General features: G+C 44.8%; 2 protein-coding genes across 2 annotated transcripts; both read right to left on the bottom strand.

Moving 5' to 3' along the window:
• Positions 1–574: 574 nt before the first annotated feature.
• Positions 575–5,498, bottom strand: LOC124703422 (dihydrolipoyllysine-residue succinyltransferase component of 2-oxoglutarate dehydrogenase complex 1, mitochondrial-like). The gene is made up of 13 exons (XM_047235638.1): positions 5,432–5,498; positions 3,392–3,452; positions 3,278–3,305; positions 3,081–3,148; positions 2,930–3,004; positions 2,803–2,858; positions 2,649–2,693; positions 2,281–2,532; positions 2,076–2,170; positions 1,514–1,604; positions 1,325–1,435; positions 1,026–1,220; positions 575–943 (listed from the first exon to the last, which is right to left on the bottom strand). The coding sequence occupies exons 1-13, from the start codon at positions 5,477–5,479 to the stop codon at positions 752–754; spliced, it is 1,317 nt and encodes a 438-aa protein (XP_047091594.1). The 5' UTR covers positions 5,480–5,498; the 3' UTR covers positions 575–751.
• A 2,653-nt stretch (positions 5,499–8,151) lies between these two features.
• Positions 8,152–13,072, bottom strand: LOC124699475 (probable U3 small nucleolar RNA-associated protein 7). The gene is made up of 8 exons (XM_047231776.1): positions 12,908–13,072; positions 12,503–12,637; positions 12,315–12,404; positions 11,633–11,765; positions 11,063–11,181; positions 10,583–10,650; positions 9,927–9,975; positions 8,152–9,354 (listed from the first exon to the last, which is right to left on the bottom strand). The coding sequence occupies exons 2-8, from the start codon at positions 12,614–12,616 to the stop codon at positions 8,332–8,334; spliced, it is 1,596 nt and encodes a 531-aa protein (XP_047087732.1). The 5' UTR covers positions 12,617–12,637; positions 12,908–13,072; the 3' UTR covers positions 8,152–8,331.
• Positions 13,073–21,913: the final 8,841 nt, after the last annotated feature.

Here is a 21,913-nt window from a genome sequence, read left to right as displayed (position 1 = left end):
TGATGAAGAAGATGATCACTATAATCATATCAAGTCATTGCACAACTCTTCCCCTTGCAGACCTTGATAACACTGATCCTACTAATTCAGTTCTCTTCTAATACCTCATTGGTAGTTTGCTTCTACTATGCACCTTGTGCGAGACTTTTGACTCTCCATCTACATTTCTCACTTGTGTTCTTATTCAGCACATAACTACATGGCAAGCTAGTGTATTAAATACCCATGGTTGCTGGACTAGTCTCACATGCATGATGCATGGGCGAACAAAGTCCCTCATAGAAAAGATCACCTTAAAGAGAATGGGAAAGGGTATGAGTGTTCGTACAGAACCATTGGAACTTCTAATGGCGGGAACACATAACTACTGAAACAGATTTTCAACGGAGAAAAAAGGAAAACTGAAATAACACACTGAAATTCTGCTTGACAGTTAGTTAGAGGCAGCAATTGTGTGCCTACCATACCAGAAATTGCGAATCCCACATGAATAATTATCACGGTAAACAGCACAACCAGGTCGACGAGTGTGGTTCACTTGCTATTGTAAATCATGAGATGTTTAGGGAACTTCATCCCAAAAAATACCACCTCATAAAAAGGACCCGAGTTTTTTTATCTTTCTTCTAAAATTCAGAGGCCAGCACCCGAATTCTCAATTTTTGGAGAAGCGACTACGGCATGTGTCAAAATTGTGTTTACAATTATTCGGAAATCAACAACAATGGCAGGCCAGAAGTACTATATGGAACTATATGTCAAGGAGCAACCTCCGTGGATCTTCAACCACGTCCTTGATGCGACGCAGAAACAGAACAGCTTCTCTGCCATCGATCAACCTATGGTCATATGTCAGTGCAAGGTACATCATTGGTCTCGCAAGGATGTCACCGTTGACAACCACAGGTCGTTGGACAATGGAATGCATTCCAAGAATTGCTGACTGCATTACATGTGGATTGTGTTAGGAGGATTAATGTAGAATTCTAGCAAATATAATAGAAGGCAGCAAACAAAAAGAGAACCTGCGGCGGATTAATGATAGGTGTGCTGATAAGGCTTCCATAGACACCCCCATTGGATATGGTAAATGTTCCCCCTGCCATCTCATCAATAGACAGTGCCCCCTCAGTTGCCTTCTTTGCAAGGCCGTTTATCCCCTTCTCAATGTCCGCGAAGTTCATCCCTTCTGTATCACGGATAACAGGCACCACAAGACCCTAAAGCAAAATGGCATTCACATCATCTCATTACAACAGGATGCATGGTACAAAATATGCTCATAGTTTGGTTAATAAATATAGAGAAAAACAGGTGTCAATACCTTGGACGTGCCAACAGCAACACTAATGTCAATGTAGTCTCTGTAGATGATGTCATCACCATCAATAACAGCATTGACAATTGGCTGATTTTGAAGCGCAGAAACAGCAGCCTGCAAAAACAAGTGGGTTTAGGACAATCCAGCATATTACCAAACAATTGTTTATGAAGCTCATCAGATTGTCACTACCTTAACAAAGCAGGACATCAGGCCCAATTTGACACCATGCTTCTTAACAAACTCATCTTTGTAGTCGGAACGCAGCTTCATCAAATTAGTCCTAATGCAGTGAATAAAAAGTTACAATAAAAAAAGAAACAACTTGTTCAGGGGCATATCAGCAGTTTATAGTACAAACATACTGATAAAGCATTAGAAACTAAAGCACAACGATGTAAACTTAAAAGAACTACTCCACCATATATCATTTTAATCATTGTTTTGTGTTTTCTGATTAATATTATCGTAGCATAACATATTCGAAGCATACTTACACATCATTTATAATTGATGATACAGTATCATGATGCTTCATTTACACAATGATCATATCAACCCAAAGGACATGATGAAGAGGGGCACTGCTTTAGGATTGATGTTAGTGGAGAAATTTGGTCCTGTTTGGGTTAACTAGGGCTTATATATGCAAGTGCCAAAAGCCAGTGAGGTATGCATTACACGGTTACAGCAACCACACACACTAGAAAAAAATAGAAAACAACCAGTGATGGTCTGATGCACATGGACTTACATGTCAACTTCATTGAATGTAGTCAGCAGTGCAAAAGTGTTCTGAGAATCCTTCAAGCGATTCGCAATACGCTTCCTGAGCCTTGGCATTGACACCTGCAGTTATCAAGTTATCATGGTAAAAATGTGTGCACAATCCTAAAACATGAAATTCCATAGCACGGCTTATGAATCATATATGAACAAAATCATGGATATGAACTTACCCTTCTCTCTCTTTCTTTTGGAGGGAGCTGAGGTTCTGATGGCGAGGCTAGTTTTGACCCCTGCTTTTTGACAGATTCAACTTTTGGTGTTTTTTCCTCAACCTTGGGTTTCTCTGGAGGAGGTGGTGGAGGGGTCTCCTTCTGAGAGGTTTCTTTAGATGGTGCAGCATGAGCCTCACTTAGAGCAGCAGACTTAGATATCGTGGCAATTATTGTGCCTGGTGTAACAGTATCACCTTCACTGGCAGTGAACTGCAAAAGCACTAATGTGATCAGAAGAGTAACCATAATGCTAAATATGCAATTAATGTAACTTGCGGGGCATGCAAAGTATTTTTGAAATCAAAGATGCAGGAGACTGCAGTCACCTTTTCAATTACCCCAGCTTCTGGACTAGAAACATCTATAGTAACCTGAAAAATAGAATAGAACACTTCCAATTAAGTGTCATTCTATCATGAAGAACCTGCGGAACAAACTAAAAACAGATACTAGCACAGAATGAATGAATGAAACAAATACCTTATCGGTTTCAATCTGAGCTATGACCTCATCAGCTTCAACTCTATCACCAGGTTCTGCAGCAGATAACATGTCAGTAGTATAAACATTAACCACTTAAATCGCAGAGAGGCACAGGGGTCCATACTCTTTAAGAAATTGGCAAGGGTTCCATCAGTTACAGATTCACCCATGTGGGGCACAACAGCTTCAACCAAGTCACCTTACAGCAAAGAAAAGAGTTCATCAGGCAGCAATTCGTAATTATTTACATCTACCACAGGGCTGCTGTACCTTACCATTCTCTGAAGCAAATGATCTACTCCAAATTTGATAAGGAGAAGCATTTGGAAGGAGATAGCGTCCACTACAAACAAATAAGAGACCATCAACAACAACGGCAGGTTTATAAAGCGTAATAAGTAGTAACAATCTCCAATGAAGAGAGCTTTTTCAGATCACAAAATGACAGTGCAGCACAAAGCTTACTCCTTACCATGTTGGCTTTGAAAATCTCGGAACACCTACAATGAAGGTTGCAGAAAAGCATTAGTTGCGAAGGAAATTAACAGTAATAGACATTGAATGTAACATCTGCAGAGCTACTGACCTTCGAGTAACTGAGTGCTGAAATGTCTAGCATGTCTATAGCTCTGGACGAAACTTACTACCTGCAAGCGAACCAGGACAATTAGAATGACAGGCCAAATCTAGGCATAAGAAAATAAATGAACAAAGGAAACTATTTAATCTGTAGGAACAAAAGAATGGGAGAGAAACTCGTTTTTGCCACTAAGTAGTGGAATCAACTTATTTTTCTACTGGCCGTGTCACAGACAATGGGGTCTGGGCCTCTATGCCGGCAAGAGAAAAAAAAAGTGGCAAGGACAATAATTCCCGGTAGAGAAGAAAAGGTGACTGCATGATGTATTATTATGTTACTATGTGGAAAACAAACTACTCTAAATAAAGTATGACCAAAAATAATACTACAGATGTTAGTATGTCAATTTCCATCCTGAGAAGGGAAAAAATAACATACATACGCTCCAGCAGGGATGCAAAATGCAATTAAGTTATGGTACTACAGTAATACACTTGATAACCTGTGGCAATCAATTTGTACGTGGTATCTGGATTCACCCTGCCAACTAGACTTGTTTCCCATTGTCCATTTTTTACCTATGGGGAACATTCAACTGATGTTAACATCTACTAAAGGAAAATAGTTTCAGCGTCATAAATTGTCTCCTGACAATGTTTATTGCACAAGCAAGTGCACCTTGAATTTGTGTGGTAGATACAGGGGCATCCCTATTCTTGGAAAATGCACATTTAGGTCCCTTAAGTACCTTAAGTGGGACATTAACTGGTCCAATCGACATGCTTTCATGTTTTTCTAACACAAGCGAGCCAACTTGGATTAGTGCTAGTGCACAATTAATTCAATTCAACAGCCCCAAAAGAAAAACACCTACCGGCATTCTTGTTCCATTAGCCCTTATAATGAAGGCCCATCAAACTAATTCTTACATGGACCAAACAGAACTTGACTGGTACACCATTCATCTTCGCCCAATCACACTGGGCTCTTACGGTTACAGTCATGATGTTGAACACATATGCAGCCCTGACTGCATTCATGATACAGTATGCAGAAACAGTGTGCTCAGGCCGTATCCTCTCATCGCCGAAACAAGGATGTAGCCACTTATTTCTTATTATCACTAACCCGAGTAGGCTGCCACAGCATGTAATTAAAACACGACAGCGTGGCACTGGAACTCCTAGTGAGCCACTTAACGTGTTTAAGGGACCTAAACATGCATTTTGAAAGTTAAATGGATGTAGATGGGCCGGGTGCAAGTTCAAGGACCATAAGATCCCTTTTCTCTTACATTGCAACTTATAGTCGAGTCCCCATAAAAAAAATGGAAAAAAAGAAACTGAAGCAGTAAACAGATCAACGAACATGAGTAAGCATAAAGCTGATGTGCATTTGCGTATGGTTACATGTGAAAATCTGACTTCTAGTCCACTAAATTAGGTCAGGGAATTCACAGGATACAAGATTAAGTTTCAGACATGACGAGTTCCGGCATCTAGTTGCACCATAGCTAGCAGGTTTCCCTATACATCAGGAAGACACCACCACGATCAAATTACTGCTCGCGTTCACATGCCAGCATACAGGTTTCGTTTGGCATCTAGAAACCATCAGCCTGAACCCTACCCAAATAAGGCCAAAATCAAGCACAGAAGCAAGCAACAATTGCGTATGATCTCCCAAATCGTCGCGGATTATTATTCCTTAAAACATAGTTTAACAGTTCTGCACGGATCAAAATCAAAGTCATCCGACGCAAAGAGGACAAAATTCTCCACGCCCTATACAACCTCAAAATCCGCCACGCGTACCACTCACAAAACGATCTGGCGAAAGGGAGAGGTGCTCTAAACTAAAACCAAAATTACGCGCGGACGACGTCGGAGATGCTGTAAATCGCCTCCACAACAACCAAACCCGTCAGCCCAGGAAATGGTACCCAAAGGGACCGCCAATCTAGCCGAACCATGGCGCCAGATCGGCAGAACAAATCGAAGTATTACGAACAAAAAAAAACAAAAGGGCGGAAGAGGGAGGGGTTACAGCGGTGCGGCGGCGGAAGAGGAGGCGGGTCGCGAGGCGGGACGCCATTCGCCGGAGACGGGCGGGCGGGCGGCTGCGGGGGTCGCCGATCTGCGGGGAGGAAGAGAGAATGCGGCCCCTTGCTGCCTGGGATGGGATCCTGTTTTTGTTTCCTTTCTATTTTTGCCCTTTTGGTTTGGCCTCTGTTAAATCGGTGCTTTTAAGGAAGCAAAAGGATATTATTAACAAGTAAAAAAAATGTGTGTGTCGCCGCGCCGAGGAGCCACGCCGCGCCTTTTTTTTTTTTTTTGGTTGCTCGTAGCTTCGCCCCTAACCCTTCTCTCCGGAGATCACAAATTTGTCCCTTTCAAATGGGTGGATTTCACTCTGGGCGTTCGGGAAATCCCGAAATTTCGAGACGGGAAATTCGGGAAAAAATTATTTCGGGATCTGGAAAATGACACCCGAAAATACATCATAATATTTGCTACCCGGTAATTCGGGTACCCGACTATTCGGATTCGGGATCGGGAAATTCCTGAATAGCCCGAAATACAGACTGGACCAGAAAAAATAACACCAAGGAGTATTTCAGCACTATTTTAACAGCATTTCGACACCATTTCAATTCTTTTCGAGATCATTCTGACAGCAGCAAGAGAAATAACATAGCAAGTTAACAACACAGTGAACTCAAACGTCAAACAAGAAGTAGGCAGGTAGATTAGCACACTAGCACGGTAGCAATTCACAATCACGAATTCACCCATACAGAAATGATTTTAAACAACAAACAGTGAGCAGCAGTGAGCAGTGCATCACGACATACTCACTGGCTCGTCCTTCAATCAATGGATGGCTCGTTGATGAGTTGATTCTTGGTAGTCTTTGTTTGGCTGCCGCCCTTCAATCAACGCAGCAGAGTTGCAGATTGTTGGTTCTCCACGAAGACAGCGAGAGGATGCAAGCGGAGGCGCCCCGTCGAGCGTCGAGGAGAGAACTTACGGCGGCAGACTGCAGTGGCGAGCGGCGGCGAGTCGATCTGCCGCTGCGCAGCATCCCTAGTGGCGGCTGAGAAGGGGGACGGGACACAGGAGTGAGCGGGGAGTTGGGAGATTGGAGGCTCGAAGGGGCAAAATAAGGATGAGAAAAATATTTTACTTGTTTGTTTATTCGGTGATCTTCCAAAGTGCGATAATACTGAGGTCAATGTGTAAAGGAAGTGAAAAGAAAAACTAGGACAGGGTGTTCCTGCACCCAGTGCATATACATACTTCATTTAAAATGTGTTTTGAATATATTTAAAAATATTAAAAAAATAAAAAAAAAATGTCTCTTGTAAATCTTGACATGTTACGTGCTCACAAAGTTGTTTCAGCCGAAGGCGATATCTGTTTTATGTGAAGCTTTATGTGCGCACATAGAACAGTCCCTCTACATGCGAAATTATTTTCCTAAATTTTTAACTTTTTTTTCCTAAGTTTTGAGTTTCAAGAAAAACTAGGGTAATATAGCACTACCGAACATTGGAATTTAAGAGAGTAGCTTGAAATTATGCGGGTGGGCGAAACTACTTAAAGTGCCTACCCATATGAAGTGTATATAAGATGTTACAAAAACTGCCAATAGATTGTTAAGAAATTGATTACATATTCATTTTCAGTTTGTAAAATTTGCATCAAAGGGACCTTTCTTGTGACCTCGGTGAAAACCAGCGTGCACTGAACAAAATTAGAAGTAATAAATTTATTTAATTTTCTACTTGGGCTATATTGTATTTTGTAGTGCCTAGATAATATACAATATTTTGCAATAACTATGTTATATTACATTTTGAAAATTATATTTAAAATACTTCCTCCGATTTAGAATAAGTATTGGGAATTACTTTTGTACTAAGTTTCTATACTTATTATGGATCGGAGGGAGTATAAATTTTCTAGCTAGGAGAGCCGATCGCTTCTTTCAACTTTGAAAACTAGTCTCTTCTTTGAAATGATGTCAGTTCTTTTCATCTTACCGATGTGCTTTCTAACGTAGGGAAATGTCAGTACTGATCGAGCATAGCACCCCTTGCTAATATTTTATGTACTCCTATATCGAGTTTTCCATGCGAGATGGCACGATGGTTTTGGTGCGGGTTGACTATCTCCCATACTTGTTCAACGTTGGACGGCTGCCAATATCAAACAAGCCAAGGGTTTGATGGGTCGTTTCTCGTTCGCTTTGTTTGCTGTCTCTTCTTCAAACTCGGTAAAAGGGATACCACGAATCGACGAGTCGTCCTTGGGAAACTTCCTTCTACTGGCTGCAACTCCTCTTTCCTTTCTTTTTCCACGACGGCTGGAATCTGCCACAAAGAACAATCACCGTACGACGTGACGAGACCACATGAACAGCTGACATATTCTGACTGGCCTTCTTACGGGATTTCAGACCATCGAAGATTCAGTCACCACGTTCAGGAACAGGTATAGTACAAATGTACAATACATGAAAACCTATTACTTGCACTAAATTTAGTCATTTATTCAAGAAATAAAAGCAAGGAACTACACCCATGTCTGGCGACTGAAATGTGCATAAGCAATAGCGTTCCCAGTGTGGGTGCTCACCACATGGATTGCCATTTTGATCAGGAAGCAAGCAAATGCATATGCATTGCCGTTTTGATAAAAATAAATAAACATCACAAGCCTCAACACCCCTTCATATACAAAATAAAAGGATGTCAACTTCAGAAAAAGAACAAATGAGATGCATCCCAACCTGTAGGCCAATGCCCAACTGGAATATAGAGTCGGAGTACAAAATTGCGGTCCATACATTTCGCACCATTGCCTCATGTAGCAAGTTCACATGGAACAAGATACTACTCGCCAGCTACATCATACTACAGCAGACACTAGCAATAAACAAGATCACGACTGCCCTTTCTTGGCAAACCGCTGCAAGGCTTTCGGCAGCTCAGTCTTCTCGCCTACCCGTTGCTTCTTGTCAGGCTGCCCCTCGATTTCCTTGTACTGATCCAGCAAAGGCCTCTTGGCTCTCAGGACCACTTCCTCCATCTTCTTGGCCCGCTTGCTGGGCTTGCTCCTACCCTTGGTCTTCTTCTTCACCCTGGTGTTCTTGGCGGCATCCACGGCATCTTCGATCTCCTCTTCAATCTCCTTCTTGGTCTTCTTCTCTTTCTTCTTCGGCTGTCTTACGCTACCAATCATATTCGGGTTGAGCATGATAGTCTCCGGCTGAAGCTTGCTAAGGAGGGCCTGCACCTCCTTCTCCCTCCTTTGCTTGGCAGTCTCCACAGGGTTATCAACAAAGGTGTCAAAGTTCGCCTCACCTGATCCAGGAACTAGAATGGCAGAGAGACCCATGGAGTGTCCAATCCCGCAGATATCCTCGTATGGGCGGAACAGAACCTTACCAACCTGATATCCCTTTACCATTCTATGCTTCATATAGAGTTTATAATCCTGGCCTCCACAATCTCTGTATATCTCTACTAGAGATCCGTTACTGCTGGCCAACAACCCCTTCTGGCTGAAATCCAAGGACTGGGCACGTGCAGGGTACGAGTGCACAACCTCATACTTCCTCATATCCCAAATCTTAATCTTCCTGTCAACACCTGCAGTTGCCATAAGGTGACCGCCCCTGTCAAATGCAACAGCAGCCACAGGGCCATTGTGGCACAGCATTGTCACAAGTGGTTTCACACTGGTTGGCTTCCACATGGTAACTTTGCCACCAGCATGTCCAAGGCCAATGACAGCATTGTAGGGATTTACCCGCATAACATCCGTGCGCCCAAGACCTGTCCTGTAGTTTGCAATCATCTCACCAGTGCTCATATCTTGGTAGTGGAGCTGCCCGAAGCTGTTTATCGATGCCAACAGAAAGTGCTTTTCCAGAAACTGAAGTTTCAGCGCTTTACCATGTTCCTGTGAAACAGAAGAGTGGTCACTGATTAGACTCTCAAAAATAAGGTATACCTGCATATTAGAGATGGCAGTATGGCACATCTTCAAATATGCACCGAGTACAAATTGATGATAGATAGCTCTAAGAACTATGTTGATACACAGTTATCATGCTTAAGAAGCAAAAGTATTGTCCCACGAAATCCCTAACTGTCTAGTGCAAATAAGTACATAACTGGAAGGCCCTCTGCCCTCTGGCACAAAAAAAACTCATAAACATTAGTTGATGAATAATCTATTTGGAAATTTGCATGCAGGCATTTTGCCACTCCAAAGCTAGAAGTTGTAAAAGATGCATCTGCATTTCGAACTGACATGTGGATCTCAAGCAACACGTGGTTTGGGTGGTACTTTAAAAATCATTTCTGTCATTAGTTAAATAAGAATAACTATGAATAGGAACATTCTATTATTAAGTACTTTTTTCTACAAAGCAAACATATGTAAAATTGACATTTACAATAAATTTCTCAAAATCATAAATGATTAGGATACAATTTCCACGAACACAAAGATAATAACATCAGAATTACCTTTAGACAATGAATTTCTGTGCCGTGACGATTATATATGTATGGATACCTGTTTCAACAATATTCCTGTGAGGAACTACATAATTTCAAAGAAACAGTATCATAAATAGCATGAGTGCACAACCCTTCAACGGTCCTACCATGAATTGGTGTGAAATGAGGAAAAAAGAGGCGGGGCAGCAGATATTTACAACTGCTAAGCACCATTTCTATGTACAGTATTAACCAGCAGCGTATTAAATCAACAATAAACAGTCCCAAAGTCAAGACCAACAAACCATTCACGGGTATTGAATTCAGAAGGCAATTCTAAGTTGCACCTACCTCGCATGTTTATGTACAAACAATTCAAGATACTGCAAGAAATTAGGCTTCTTGTTCACAGATGTCATAATATTATGATGATACCCCTCAAGGTAAAGTGTATAAGGAACCCCTTAGTGAATTATATAGCACTGTTGGTCCACAAATCAAACCACTGTGTAATATTGGTTCTTATGTTTCGGGATCTGAGCACAAGCTGGTGTGAACTTTCTAGAGCATCAGGCCATAGGGTGATCTTCTTACGTTCTTTAACATTACAAGATAGAAAATGTTGATATACTTTGTGAGCAATGGAAATATGTCGCAAAGCTTAAGTACAGTCAAGAAATTACTTTTTCTGGGCGACTGCAAAGAGTTGATCGTTGTGTAAGAATGCCACATCACGCACAGTTTCCCTCACCTAGAAAATAATAGCAGATAAGTACAGTATAAATGAAGTGCAATATAAGAAATGGCATTAGAAATGTCTAGTCATTGTGATTATAAGAATGAGAGGATAGTTCTGGAGAAAAGTGGGGGATAACAGTAACATTTTGACCAGGGACAAAACAATGCAGGGGGGGGCTTTTTCTATAAGTCACCATCAAAAGTGAAAGCTACCAGAAAATCATCTAGACAATACAGACCATCAAGGTTCAAAGAGGTACTATTAGCCGCTGTCTAGCTGTTCCAGACAAAAGGAGAAAGAAGAACAAATGCCATCCTATAAGCAAGATTTTGACTACACTTCGACTCGCTAAACTTCAAATAGAAATGGAAATAAAGTAGGTAAATCCACATGCTGGGAAACTTCATGGATACTGAAAGCTGACCTGAAACTCCTTGATGAGATCCATATTCAACATATCCATCATAGCAATATGACCTTTTCGTCCACCTACTATCATGTAGCGACCATTTGATGTGTATTCAAGAGTATAAGGACCAAGAACTGCAAGAAAACAAGAGCTAGTCAGCCCCCTCATATTTCAGTGGTTATAAATCAATGATTGAGGAAGTTCAAGAAGGTGGCCATATAAAGTATGTCTAATGTCAAAGCATAAGAGTTGCAGCAAAGTTGCCTCAGTCAACCACTCAAATAACTGAATCTGTTTAATCATATGAAACTGCTAGTGTCAATATGATGTTAATAAATGTTTAAAAACTAACTTTCGCCTGTATCTGTAGAAGACAAGCACAGGAAAATCTGAAGAAGACATGCCCAATAAATATCAAGAAATAAGTACTTTAATTTGGAAACTATAATCATCTAATGGTACTCTATAAGTATCATCAATGGTGTTTTCTGCCGGAATCTGAATTATACATTTGCTGTTATTGGTACTGGGACATGTAGCAATGGTGGCATAATTACAAAGAACATTAAAAAAAATCGTAATTACCAGGCAAGATCATATCAAATGGTTTTTTTGAACTCGAAATGTCGACTTCCTGAACAATAGATTGTTGGTCGTATCTATATGTCTTCTCGAAACCTTCAGGCTCTAAGTAACCCCCCTCGATAGGCAGAAACCACTGCAAGTTGAGTAATAGAAAATCAGTAAAATGCAAATTCTCTCGTGTTTGATTGATAGTTGTCAAGTACAAAGATGAAGAAGCATGAGGTGGCCAAATCAGAAAAATAGACATAACAAGGAGTTTAAAATTGTTGGAGTGCTAGTGTGCTACAATGTTGTTCCAATAAGCCCCATGAGGTTATGTAAGACAGCAAGAGTTCGTCATCCAAGTGCCATGAAAATGATAGCCATGTCCGTAATAACTGGTGATGTGGTATGAAAAAATTAATCTAAAGCAACAAACTATCCGTACAAAAGAAAATTTTACTGAGCAATCTTTTGCTGGCTATCACTCCTTTAATAACAAAGCCAGATAGACCCATGTCAGACTTAACATGTAATAAATCCTGTAGATATGAGCTATACGATAGAACATCATCAGTAAAGCAGTTTAGAATACCAGAATCCCTTGTTTGTCATGCACACACTCTTTTACAGGGTGCCATTTAGGTTTCTATCTGAGACAGCTACTTGTATTAATTTGTATGTAGCAACAAATCCGCCTCACCTTTTCAGTCTGCGCGGCAGCTTTGGCAGATAGCCCAATCAGCTTCTCTTTTCCAGTCAGCTGTCCTTTCAATTTCTTGTCACGCAAATTCTGCGAAGCCATTCCAACAAAACCAACAAAAAATGTCAATAGCGATTAGCGCTAAATAAACTTCCACGACTACACTTGTAAGAGAGTAGTAGTCCTACCGCCAAGTTAGCAGCCTTGCCCCGCGAGAACTTGGCCACCTTCATCTCCATTACTTCCACAGCGTCTTGGTGGTTCTTTATCCCCTTGGGGTCTTCTTCCTTGGCGATTCCCATTCTGCTCAGTTGCTCACCTTGCTGCAATGGAAAATACAAATAATAATGAGACAGCCGAGTCACCAGCGGAAAATGAAGCAAGTTAGTTAGCAAGAGCATCCATCTGCCCTAAATTCGTTAGGAGTAGAAACTGCTATTACTACTCGACCCATGACGCAGCAAACAACCTGCCGATCCTATCTTGCTCGCAGCAAAGAAAAAGAACAGAAAGAAACAATCCGAATATTGCAGGGGCGGATCTAGATGGTGCGCCGGGGTTCCAGAAAATCTGTGGAGGTTTGATGATAGTACCTCAAAGACCAGAGTCCCAGACCGCGGAGGAACTGCGAGGTGGAGGCAGCAGCGACGCTATAACGAGGTAGAACCAGAACGGCGATGGCAGCGACGGTATGGGCAGGCAGGAAGAACGAAAACAGCGTTGATGGCGGCGGCGCGCGTCGAGGCGGCGGGGGTGGCTGTGTGTGTGGCGACGGCGGTGGCTGGGGAGAGTTTCAGGAGCCGAATATTGGGTCTAGCTTGAGGTAGGTCAGGACGTGAAGGCTTCTTCGGCCTGCTATTTTTAAGAGAAGAGGCTACGGGCCTGTTTAGAAGCCTGGTAGTATGTTGGACCCAGAACATTGGGCCCCCAACTTCCTCCGTGCTGGGCTGCACTCGAGCCTTCGAACCTCACCTTTCGTTTCAAAAACTCACTTGGAAAAGAAACTCCAGAAGTAAACAATGGCCGCGCCCGCGCGCCTTTTTTTTTTTTTACCTGGAACTGACATTCCATTAAACTTGAACAGCAAAATCGTCGTACAGGGCCCTGTTTACATCAACGGGGACGTGCTCAAACCTCTCTTGGTGGTCATTCTGTACCCCAGCCATACCCAAGATAGCAAAATTTTATACATGTTCTTGGCATGTATATGACTTTGAAATCGATAAACAAGGTTTGCAAAAAGAATTGTGTTTCTCTGAATAGTGCACCCAGCTGAGCCAGATCATATTCTTATGATTACTGCAGTTTGGAGAACTTTACAGTCAGTTGCGGGAACAATGCGGACGATTCCTTGACGGTTTGCCATGTCAATTGCATGCATCATGGCCAGAGTCTCGGTGTGCAAGGCATCCGGAGCTTGTGGAACTGAACCAGCTGTTGCAACGACCATGTCCCCATCACTATCCTGGACGTACGGAAGAAGTGGCTTAGGGCATGTACAATCGTTTAGACAAGTACCGTCTGTAATTCCATGCCATATCACATCTAGACAGTGGTATAGACACCCCTTCCAATGAACAGTCTGTTAGCCTGTCTATATAAGCCTCAAAACCCGGAGGGAGAAACTGAAAAAAAAATCAGCACGACTTAATTCAAACGTCAATCTACACTCATCCGGGGAGAAAATAACTGCCAGCTCTAGACGCCCCCGTACAACGGGAGAGGAGCCGTCGTTAAGTAGCGATTAATATGGGATTAGACCGTCTTTAATTTTCCAGACAGCCTGACTCTTTCCAGTTATTCTCTCCCTTCCACCTAGGCATATTTCATACGTGGCCAGCGTTACAGACAGCTGATTAGACGCTGTTGTACATGCCCTTACGGAAACCGTACGCGCTAACGTGGACTACATTGGTAGGTTCAAATTTGACCCCCTCCTAAATAACCGGGGCTGAGTTTGGATTTCTAGCCCTACTATGTGAGTCCGTAAGACTTTTTTGTAAAATATTTTTGTAGGTGTAGCATTACTCGTCAAGGACGCCGGCACGGTACTCTTCCGGTGTAGGTTCTGCGGCAGGTGCGGGGTGGAGTGGTGGATTTGTGGTTTTACCCTACAATTTCATGGTTTAGAATAAACCATGGCATCATTACAACAAGACACGCAGGCCACGGCGGCTTTAAATGTCGAGGCCCGTCTTTGCCACTTTTTTCGCTCCGCACATCGTGATACGCCGTGAATTCTCGTGTGCAACGTTAAAGTTGAAGCGCCTCGGTCCATGAACATACGGCGAATAATTTACTGTGGTGGACATATATATTACAATGCAACGGGCTAATTACAAAACTACAAAAATAGAAAAATTATCTTCATTGTCTTCCTCTTCTCTACTCTACACAATATTTTCCATGCACGGATAGACACTCAACCTCTTGTTTGATGTGTTCGATATCGGCAAGCTCCCTTTCGTCTTGTTGATGAACGGCGAATCGATCTAAAAACAACATTAGATTTTGATTAGAGAAAGAACAAAGAAAATACGACATGTTGATGAGATGAAGAACATACCAGCGATGCATGAACAACGTCGGAGGACTGCGTTGCGGGAACGACGCCGGAGGACTCTGGCATGGCTTCAACGACTCCCACGGGTTTGGTGACCGCACGGCCCATTGTGGACAACCTACAGTTTTTTTCTCTCACGGATCATCTGCGTCGAGTTGAGGGATAAATGTGGAAGTGCGAGATCGAGGGTTTTCCTTGTAGAATTTGTTTATATATTGTGAAGTGGAAAGTACGGCAGAAAGAGTGGGGAGTGGAGAGCGCGGACTAGGTCAAGGGTTATGTATTATATAGGAAACGGGTATGTAAGTGAGGTTAGGTTTTTTTTTGGAATATGTAGAAAAATGTGACCAATTATGTGGGACGGGACTGCACATAAGGCCCATATGATTGCCCATGAAAGACATGATCGGCTCTGTACTGATGGGCCACCACTTGATGATGTAGTTATGTGCATTTAAAATTTCAAAATTGCAAAATATAAAGAAATCATCGTTATTAGTCCGGACACAACTAGGATTATTAGTTATATATATAGCTATCAATATGCGCGAAACACACAATAATTACGGAGAAGGGGGAGGGGGGAGGTTGGGGAGACTCACCCACACCGCCGGTAAGCTCCAAGTCGAGGAAGTCCCCATTGCGGCTCGAGCGGGGAACGGTCGAACGGGAGAGGCTGGTACCACTTGGCGATTCCAAGCCAATACGGAGGTCAGACCCTCCGAATTTGCTAGCTAGGAAAAATGTTTCGGGTTTCGGGCGGGGGGTGGGCGGAATTTGCCTATATTTTCACGTCCTAATTCTATGCACATCCAAACGATCGAATCAGTGGGTCGAATTCCAATTCCCCAATCTAGGCTTAATCCAGTGCATCCAAACATAGTGTAAATGTACAAGACCTACATACTCAAAGTGGTGGGTCACCCACTGAGATGATGTCAACACGTTGATCACGATCCACGCCACACTAATATGTGTCTCCGTTGCTCAAGTGTGGCATTCCCGCGTGCCGGGCTTGCTTGCCACCAATCACGGAGTATTTATCCGCTGTTATGCAATCAACCACAACAAAAATATGTCCATTAGCCTTTTTAGTCGTCGGGAAATATATTTCATCATGAATCTATCGATACTAGTTTAGTGGCATAAATGTTGTCGGCCATAATATTTTTGCAGGCAACAACAGGTTGTATCGTCCAAAAAATTCCACCCGATAAGGGGGGCTTTTCGTAGTGCATTTTTAGGTTGGAGTTTTGCAACTCACGAAATAAAAGTCTTAAAAATATAAATCTTTTGTTTGTGTGGTTGCCTTGACGGGGATGCCACCGCCAATGTGCAGTATATGGTGTTTCGGTCTTGGCAGCCTCAACGCCGCTAGTCAAGTATTTTGGCGGTGGTGCGGTTCGGCTAATCTTGATGTGGTGATGGTGATGATAGTGTGAAGTATGTTTTGGTGGGCGCATCTTCCGTTTTGTCCTTTTGTGCTCTAATTTCCAGAAGAGCTTTGAAGCAACACCCAACCAGTATGCCTAGCAAGGGATAAGTTTAGTGTACTTATAAATTCTTAAAATGATTCGAACTTAAAAATGTTTGGACATGTTTATGCAAAAAAAGACACCAACATTTATGCCACTAACTAGTATATCGATAGATTCATGATGGAGTATATTTTCATCATACATCTATTTTTTTTACAAGCATCATACATCTATTTGGTTTCATGAATATTGTTCATTTTTTTTGTAAAAACACGGTTAAAGTTTTAGATAGTTTGACGCTCTAGTATCTACAAAAGTTGCACGAGGATTGAAGATTATTTATGGACGGAGGGACTAGGGAGTACGTTACTCCTAGTCTTAGATGTGTGACTTCTCGACGTGGGAAAAGCACGGAGCAAAAACCTTTGCCAATAGAAAGTTTGAAATTTTTGGTTGACAACTTATAACTGCACTTAATTCATTGCACACCAAGGTCGTTACGTTGTTTAGCAAAAGCTTAAGGATAAAAGCCAGATGATCATCCATCCAAATAGAAGGAGATTTCCTAGCCTCTCTAGCTAGTTCGTCGGCCACTACATTGCATGTCTTGAACATGTTCCGAAGACAAAGTCACAAGCAACATGATGGCAGTCATCAGAAACCGATCCATGGCTGATAGCTCAAAAAAAAAAAAACTGCCTAATTGGGTACGATGCCGACACTACGGGAGAGCCGGCATGTGCCGACGGCCACCCGATGTGCCGACGGCCAAATGTCGGGGCCGTCGGCACAGAAGCCCTCGTCGACCGGCGACGGAGTTGACCGTCGGCATAGGCCGGCCGTCGGCACACTGCATGTTACACCGACGGTCACCGTCGGCGCAACCATGGCCGTCGCCACAAAAATATAGCGCCCGAAGGTCACCGTCGGCACAGATTCACCCGTCGGCACAGGCACTGGTAGGTGGGCCCAGCCGTTACGCTGTCACGGCGCCGTCTAGGCTGTGCCGATGGTGGCCCACGGCGCAACCTCGGCCGTCGGCCCAGAGCCTGACAACTGAGTCCCTTCTCCTACTGTGCCGACGGCTGCCCACGGCACAACCTCGGCCGTCGGCACAGCAAATGATGCCCCACCTTTTATTTAACATTTTTTACTACATATAATTGATAATCCCAATCATTTTTATTTGTTTATTTCTTTCTTACTGCTAGTTTGGCGAACCCCTTTGCGGGAAACCTATATATGTATAAGGGCGGTATAAGGACACAAAAGTGATATACTTAAGAACTTAAGACCCAGACACGATACAAAACACTTAAATAAATAGACTCACACACATACCAAAGCGCTTACAGAACTAGACCCACACACGAACCGAAACAGTTAAAGAACTGCACCCACACACAGGAACCAAAACACTTAAAGAAACTACACCCACACACAGGAACCAAAACACTTAAAGAACTAGACCCACACACAAACCAAAGCATTTAAAGAACTACACCCACACACGAACAAAGCACTTAACACTGGGTCGACACATGATCCGCTAGACACACGGACTCGACACACACACATATTAATCAGAGAAGTCGAAATCTTCATCCTCGCTGGGGTGTCCTCGAAGCGGTGGTTGTGAGGTTCCACGACCACCGTTCATCATTCTCCCCCATGTCGACGCCTCTCCTTTGGCGTACTCGCTTCAACCTCGGCCTTCCTCTGCCGCTTTCCCGCCCTCCTCTCTCTCCCCGTACGTCCGCTTCTCCTTCCGGAATGCGCGCGTTGCCTCGACGTCTCCGGGATGGTCTCCGCGCCACCGTGCCATGAACTGCTCGTCCGCCTCGGTGGTATCAATCCGCCGCTGGCCAGCCCTGTACCGCCGCGCTTCACCCTGTGAGCGAAGTAGCGGCTCAGTAGAGAGACTCTGAGCTTCCGTCAGAGACCTGACCTCCGGGAAATTTATTTTGTGGCGCGGCCGGCCAAACCTCCAAGCCGCAACGTCGTATGCGCGGGCAACAGCCTCCTTCGTGTAGAAGGTGCCGAGCCACACACGCGTACCACCGGCGGTGATTTCAGCCGCGAAATGTCCCGCAGGCCGCAGGCGAACGCCGATGAAGCCCGTGTTGCTACGGCGACGAGGAGCCATCTCGGCGGCAGCTTAGAGGATTTTGTGGTTCTATTGGATGAGAGAAGCGATGAAGGGAGAAATGTTGCTGGTGCTCGTTAGTGGAGAAGACATGGCTATATATAGGCCGGCAAGGGGCTGAAACGGCGGGAGAACTTGGCGGGAGGGAATGGGCGGGAAAGGGTGGGCGGGAAAACTTGGCGGGAAATCATGGAGGGAAAAAAAGGCGGGAGAGAAGGAGCGGGAAAGGGTGGGCGGGAAAAAAGGGCGGGAGAGAAGCAGCGTGAAAGGGTGGGCGAGGAAAAAAGGCGGGAGAGAAGGAGCGGGAAAGGGTGGGCGGAAAAAAAGAGCGGGAAAGGGTTTCCACATGTACCTATGACCTAACCAAGCTCAAATGGAGGCACACGCCCACCGGGGACCCCGATGGGATGCGATCAAAGGGGTAGACGGCGCGGTCAACGGAACTAGGGTTTCTTCAGAAATCGAGCATCGGATATAGGGAATGGCCCCAAAACTTGTGTGTGTCCACATGGCATGCACAAAAGTGATTTGTGATGGTTCTACATCCAATGCTACCCCCCCCCCGGTGTGTCCGGCTTCTCGGACGGGGGTTCCTACACTTAGGCGGATTCGCATGTATAGGGGAACTCCTCGGAGGTGAACCGGAGAGAACCTTGGGATCATATGGGATGATCCTTGTTTCCACATGTACCTATGACCTAACCAAGCTCAAATGGAGGCACACGCCCACCGGGGACCCCGATGGGATGCGATCAAAGGGGTAGACGCGCGCGGTCAACGAACAAGGGTTTCTTCGGAAATCGAGCATCGGATCTAGGGAATGGCCCCAAAACTTGTGTGTGTCCACATGGCATGCACAAAAGTGATTTGTGATGGTTCTACATCCAATGCTACCCCCGGGTGTGTCCGGCTTCTCGGACAGGGGGTTCCTACACTTAGGCGAGTCTCGCATGTATAGGGGGGGAACTCACTCGGAGGTGAACCGGAGAGAACCTTGGGATCATATGGGATGATCCTTGTTTCCACATGTACCTATGACCTAACCAAGCTCAAATGGAGGCACACGCCCACCATGGGATCCCCGATGGGATGCAGTCAAAGGGGTAGACGACGCGGTCAACAGAACTAGGGTTTCGTCAGAAATCGAGCATCGGATCTAGGGAATGGCCCCAAAACTTGTGTGTGTCCACATGGCATGCACAAAAGTGATTTTTGATGGTTCTACATCCAATGCTACCCCCCGGTGTGTCCGGCTTCTCGGACAGGGGTTCCTACACTTAGGCGGATTCCGCATGTATAGGGAACTCCCTCGGAGGTGAACCGGAGAGAACATTGGGATCATATGGGATGATCCTTGTTTCCACATGTACCTATGACCTAACCAAGCTCAAATGGAGGCACACGCCCACCGGGGACCCCGATGGGATGCGATCAAAGGGGTAGACGACGCGGTCAACGTAACTAGGATTTCGTCGAAATCGAGCATCGGATCTAGGGAATGGCCCCAAAACTTGTGTGTGTCCACATGGCATGCACATAAGTGATTTGTGATGGTTCTACATCCAATGCTACCCCCCGGGTGTGTCCGGCTTCTGGACAGGGGGTTCCTACACTTAGGCGATTCCGCATGTATAGGGGGACCCCTCGGAGGTGAACCGGAGAGAACCTTGGGATCATATGGGATGATCCTTGTTTCCACATGTACCTATGACCTAACCAAGCTCAAATGGAGGCATACGCCCACCGGGGGACCCCCGATGGGATGCAGTCAAAGGGGTAGACGACGCGGTCAACAGAACTAGGGTTTCGTCAGAAATCGAGCATCGGATCTAGGGATGGCCCCAAAACTTGTGTGTGTCCACATGGCATGCACAAAAGTGATTTGTGATGGTTCTACATCCAATGCTACCCCCCGGGTATGTCCGGCTTCTCGGACAGGGGGTTCCTACACTTAGGCGATTCCGCATGTATAGGGGAACTCCCTCGGAGGTGAACCGGAGAGAACCTTGGGATCATATGGGATGATCCTTGTTTCCACATGTACCTATGACCTAACCAAGCTCAAATGGAGGCACACGCCCACCGAGGGACCCCGATGGGATGCGATCAAAGGGGTAGACGGCGCGGTCAACAGAACTAGGGTTTCTTCAGAAATCGAGCATCGGATCTAGGGAATGGCCCCAAAACTTGTGTGTGTCCACATGGCATGCACATAAGTGATTTGTGATGGTTCTACATCCAATGCTACCCCCCCCGGGTGTGTCCGGCTTCTCGACAGGGGGTCCCTACACTTAGGCGCAGTTCTGCATGTATAGGGGGGAACTCCCTCGGAGGTGAACCGGAGAGAACCTTGGGATCATATGGGATGATCCTTGTTTCCACATGTACCTATGACCTAACCAAGCTCAAATGGAGGCACACACCCACCGGGGGACCCCCGATGGGATGCAGTCAAAGGGGTAGACGGCGCGGTCAACCGTAACTAGGGTTTCTTCGGAAATCGAGCATCGGATCTAGGGAATGGCCCCAAAACTTGTGTGTGTCCACATGGCATGCACATAAGTGATTTGTGATGGTTCTACATCCAATGCTACCCCCGGGTGTGTCCGGCTTCTCGGACAGGGGGTTCCTACACTTAGGCGCATTCTCGCATGTATAGGGGGAACTCCCTCGGAGGTGAACCGGAGAGAACCTTGGGATCATATGGGATGATCCTTGTTTCCACATGTACCTATGACCTAACAAAGCTCAAATGGAGGCACACGCCCACCGGGGGACCCCCGATGGGATGCAGCTCAAAGGGGTAGACGGCGCGGTCAACGTAACTAGGGTTTCTTCGAAATCGAGCATCGGATCTAGGGAATGGCCCCAAAACTTGTGTGTGTCCACATGGCATGCACATAAGTGATTTTTGATGGTTCTACATCCAATGCTACCCCCCGGGTGTGTCCGGCTTCTCGGACAGGGGGTTCCTACACTTAGGCAGATTCTGCATGTATAGGGGGAACTCCCTGAGGTGAACCGGAGAGAACCTTGGGATCATATGGGATTATCCTTGTTTCCACATGTACCTATGACATAACCAAGTTCAAATGGAGGCACACGCCCACCGGGGACCCCGATGGGATGCAGTCAAAGGGGTAGACGGCGCGGTCAACGTAACTAGGGTTTCTTCGTAAATCGAGCATCGGATCTAGGGAATGGCCCCAAAACTTGTGTGTGTCCACATGGCATGCACAAAAGTGATTTGTGATGGTTCCACATCCAATGCTACCCCCGGTGTGTCCGGCTTCTCGGACAGGGGGTTCCTACACTTAGGCGGATTCCGCATGTATAGGGGGAACTCCCTGAGGTGAACCGGAGAGAACCTTGGGATCATATGGGATGATCCTTGTTTCCACATGTACCTATG

The sequence above is a fragment of the Lolium rigidum genome, chromosome 3 (genome assembly GCF_022539505.1).
Source record: "Lolium rigidum isolate FL_2022 chromosome 3, APGP_CSIRO_Lrig_0.1, whole genome shotgun sequence".
NCBI classification, from domain to species: domain Eukaryota; kingdom Viridiplantae; phylum Streptophyta; class Magnoliopsida; order Poales; family Poaceae; genus Lolium; species Lolium rigidum.
This window is presented reverse-complemented; position numbering and strand designations above follow the sequence as displayed.

Bases quoted from the DNA above. Each gene is read 5' to 3' on its own strand.
- LOC124703422 (XM_047235638.1), bottom strand. From the start codon at position 5,479: ATGGCGTCCCGCCTCGCGACCCGCCTCCTCTTCCGCCGCCGCACCGCT. The intron at 3,149-3,277 runs GTAAGGAGTAAG...ATTTGTTTGTAG, and splicing joins AGATTTTCAAAGCCAACATG to TGGACGCTATCTCCTTCCAA. The intron at 944-1,025 runs GTTCTCTTTTTG...CATGTAATGCAG, and splicing joins CTATCATTAATCCGCCGCAG to TCAGCAATTCTTGGAATGCA.
- LOC124699475 (XM_047231776.1), bottom strand. From the start codon at position 12,616: ATGGGAATCGCCAAGGAAGAAGACCCCAAGGGGATAAAGAACCACCAA. The intron at 10,651-11,062 runs GTCAGCTTTCAG...ATTATTTTCTAG, and splicing joins ATCTCATCAAGGAGTTTCAG to GTGAGGGAAACTGTGCGTGA. The intron at 9,976-10,582 runs GTAATTTCTTGA...TTGTTGAAACAG, and splicing joins TTTGCAGTCGCCCAGAAAAA to GTATCCATACATATATAATC.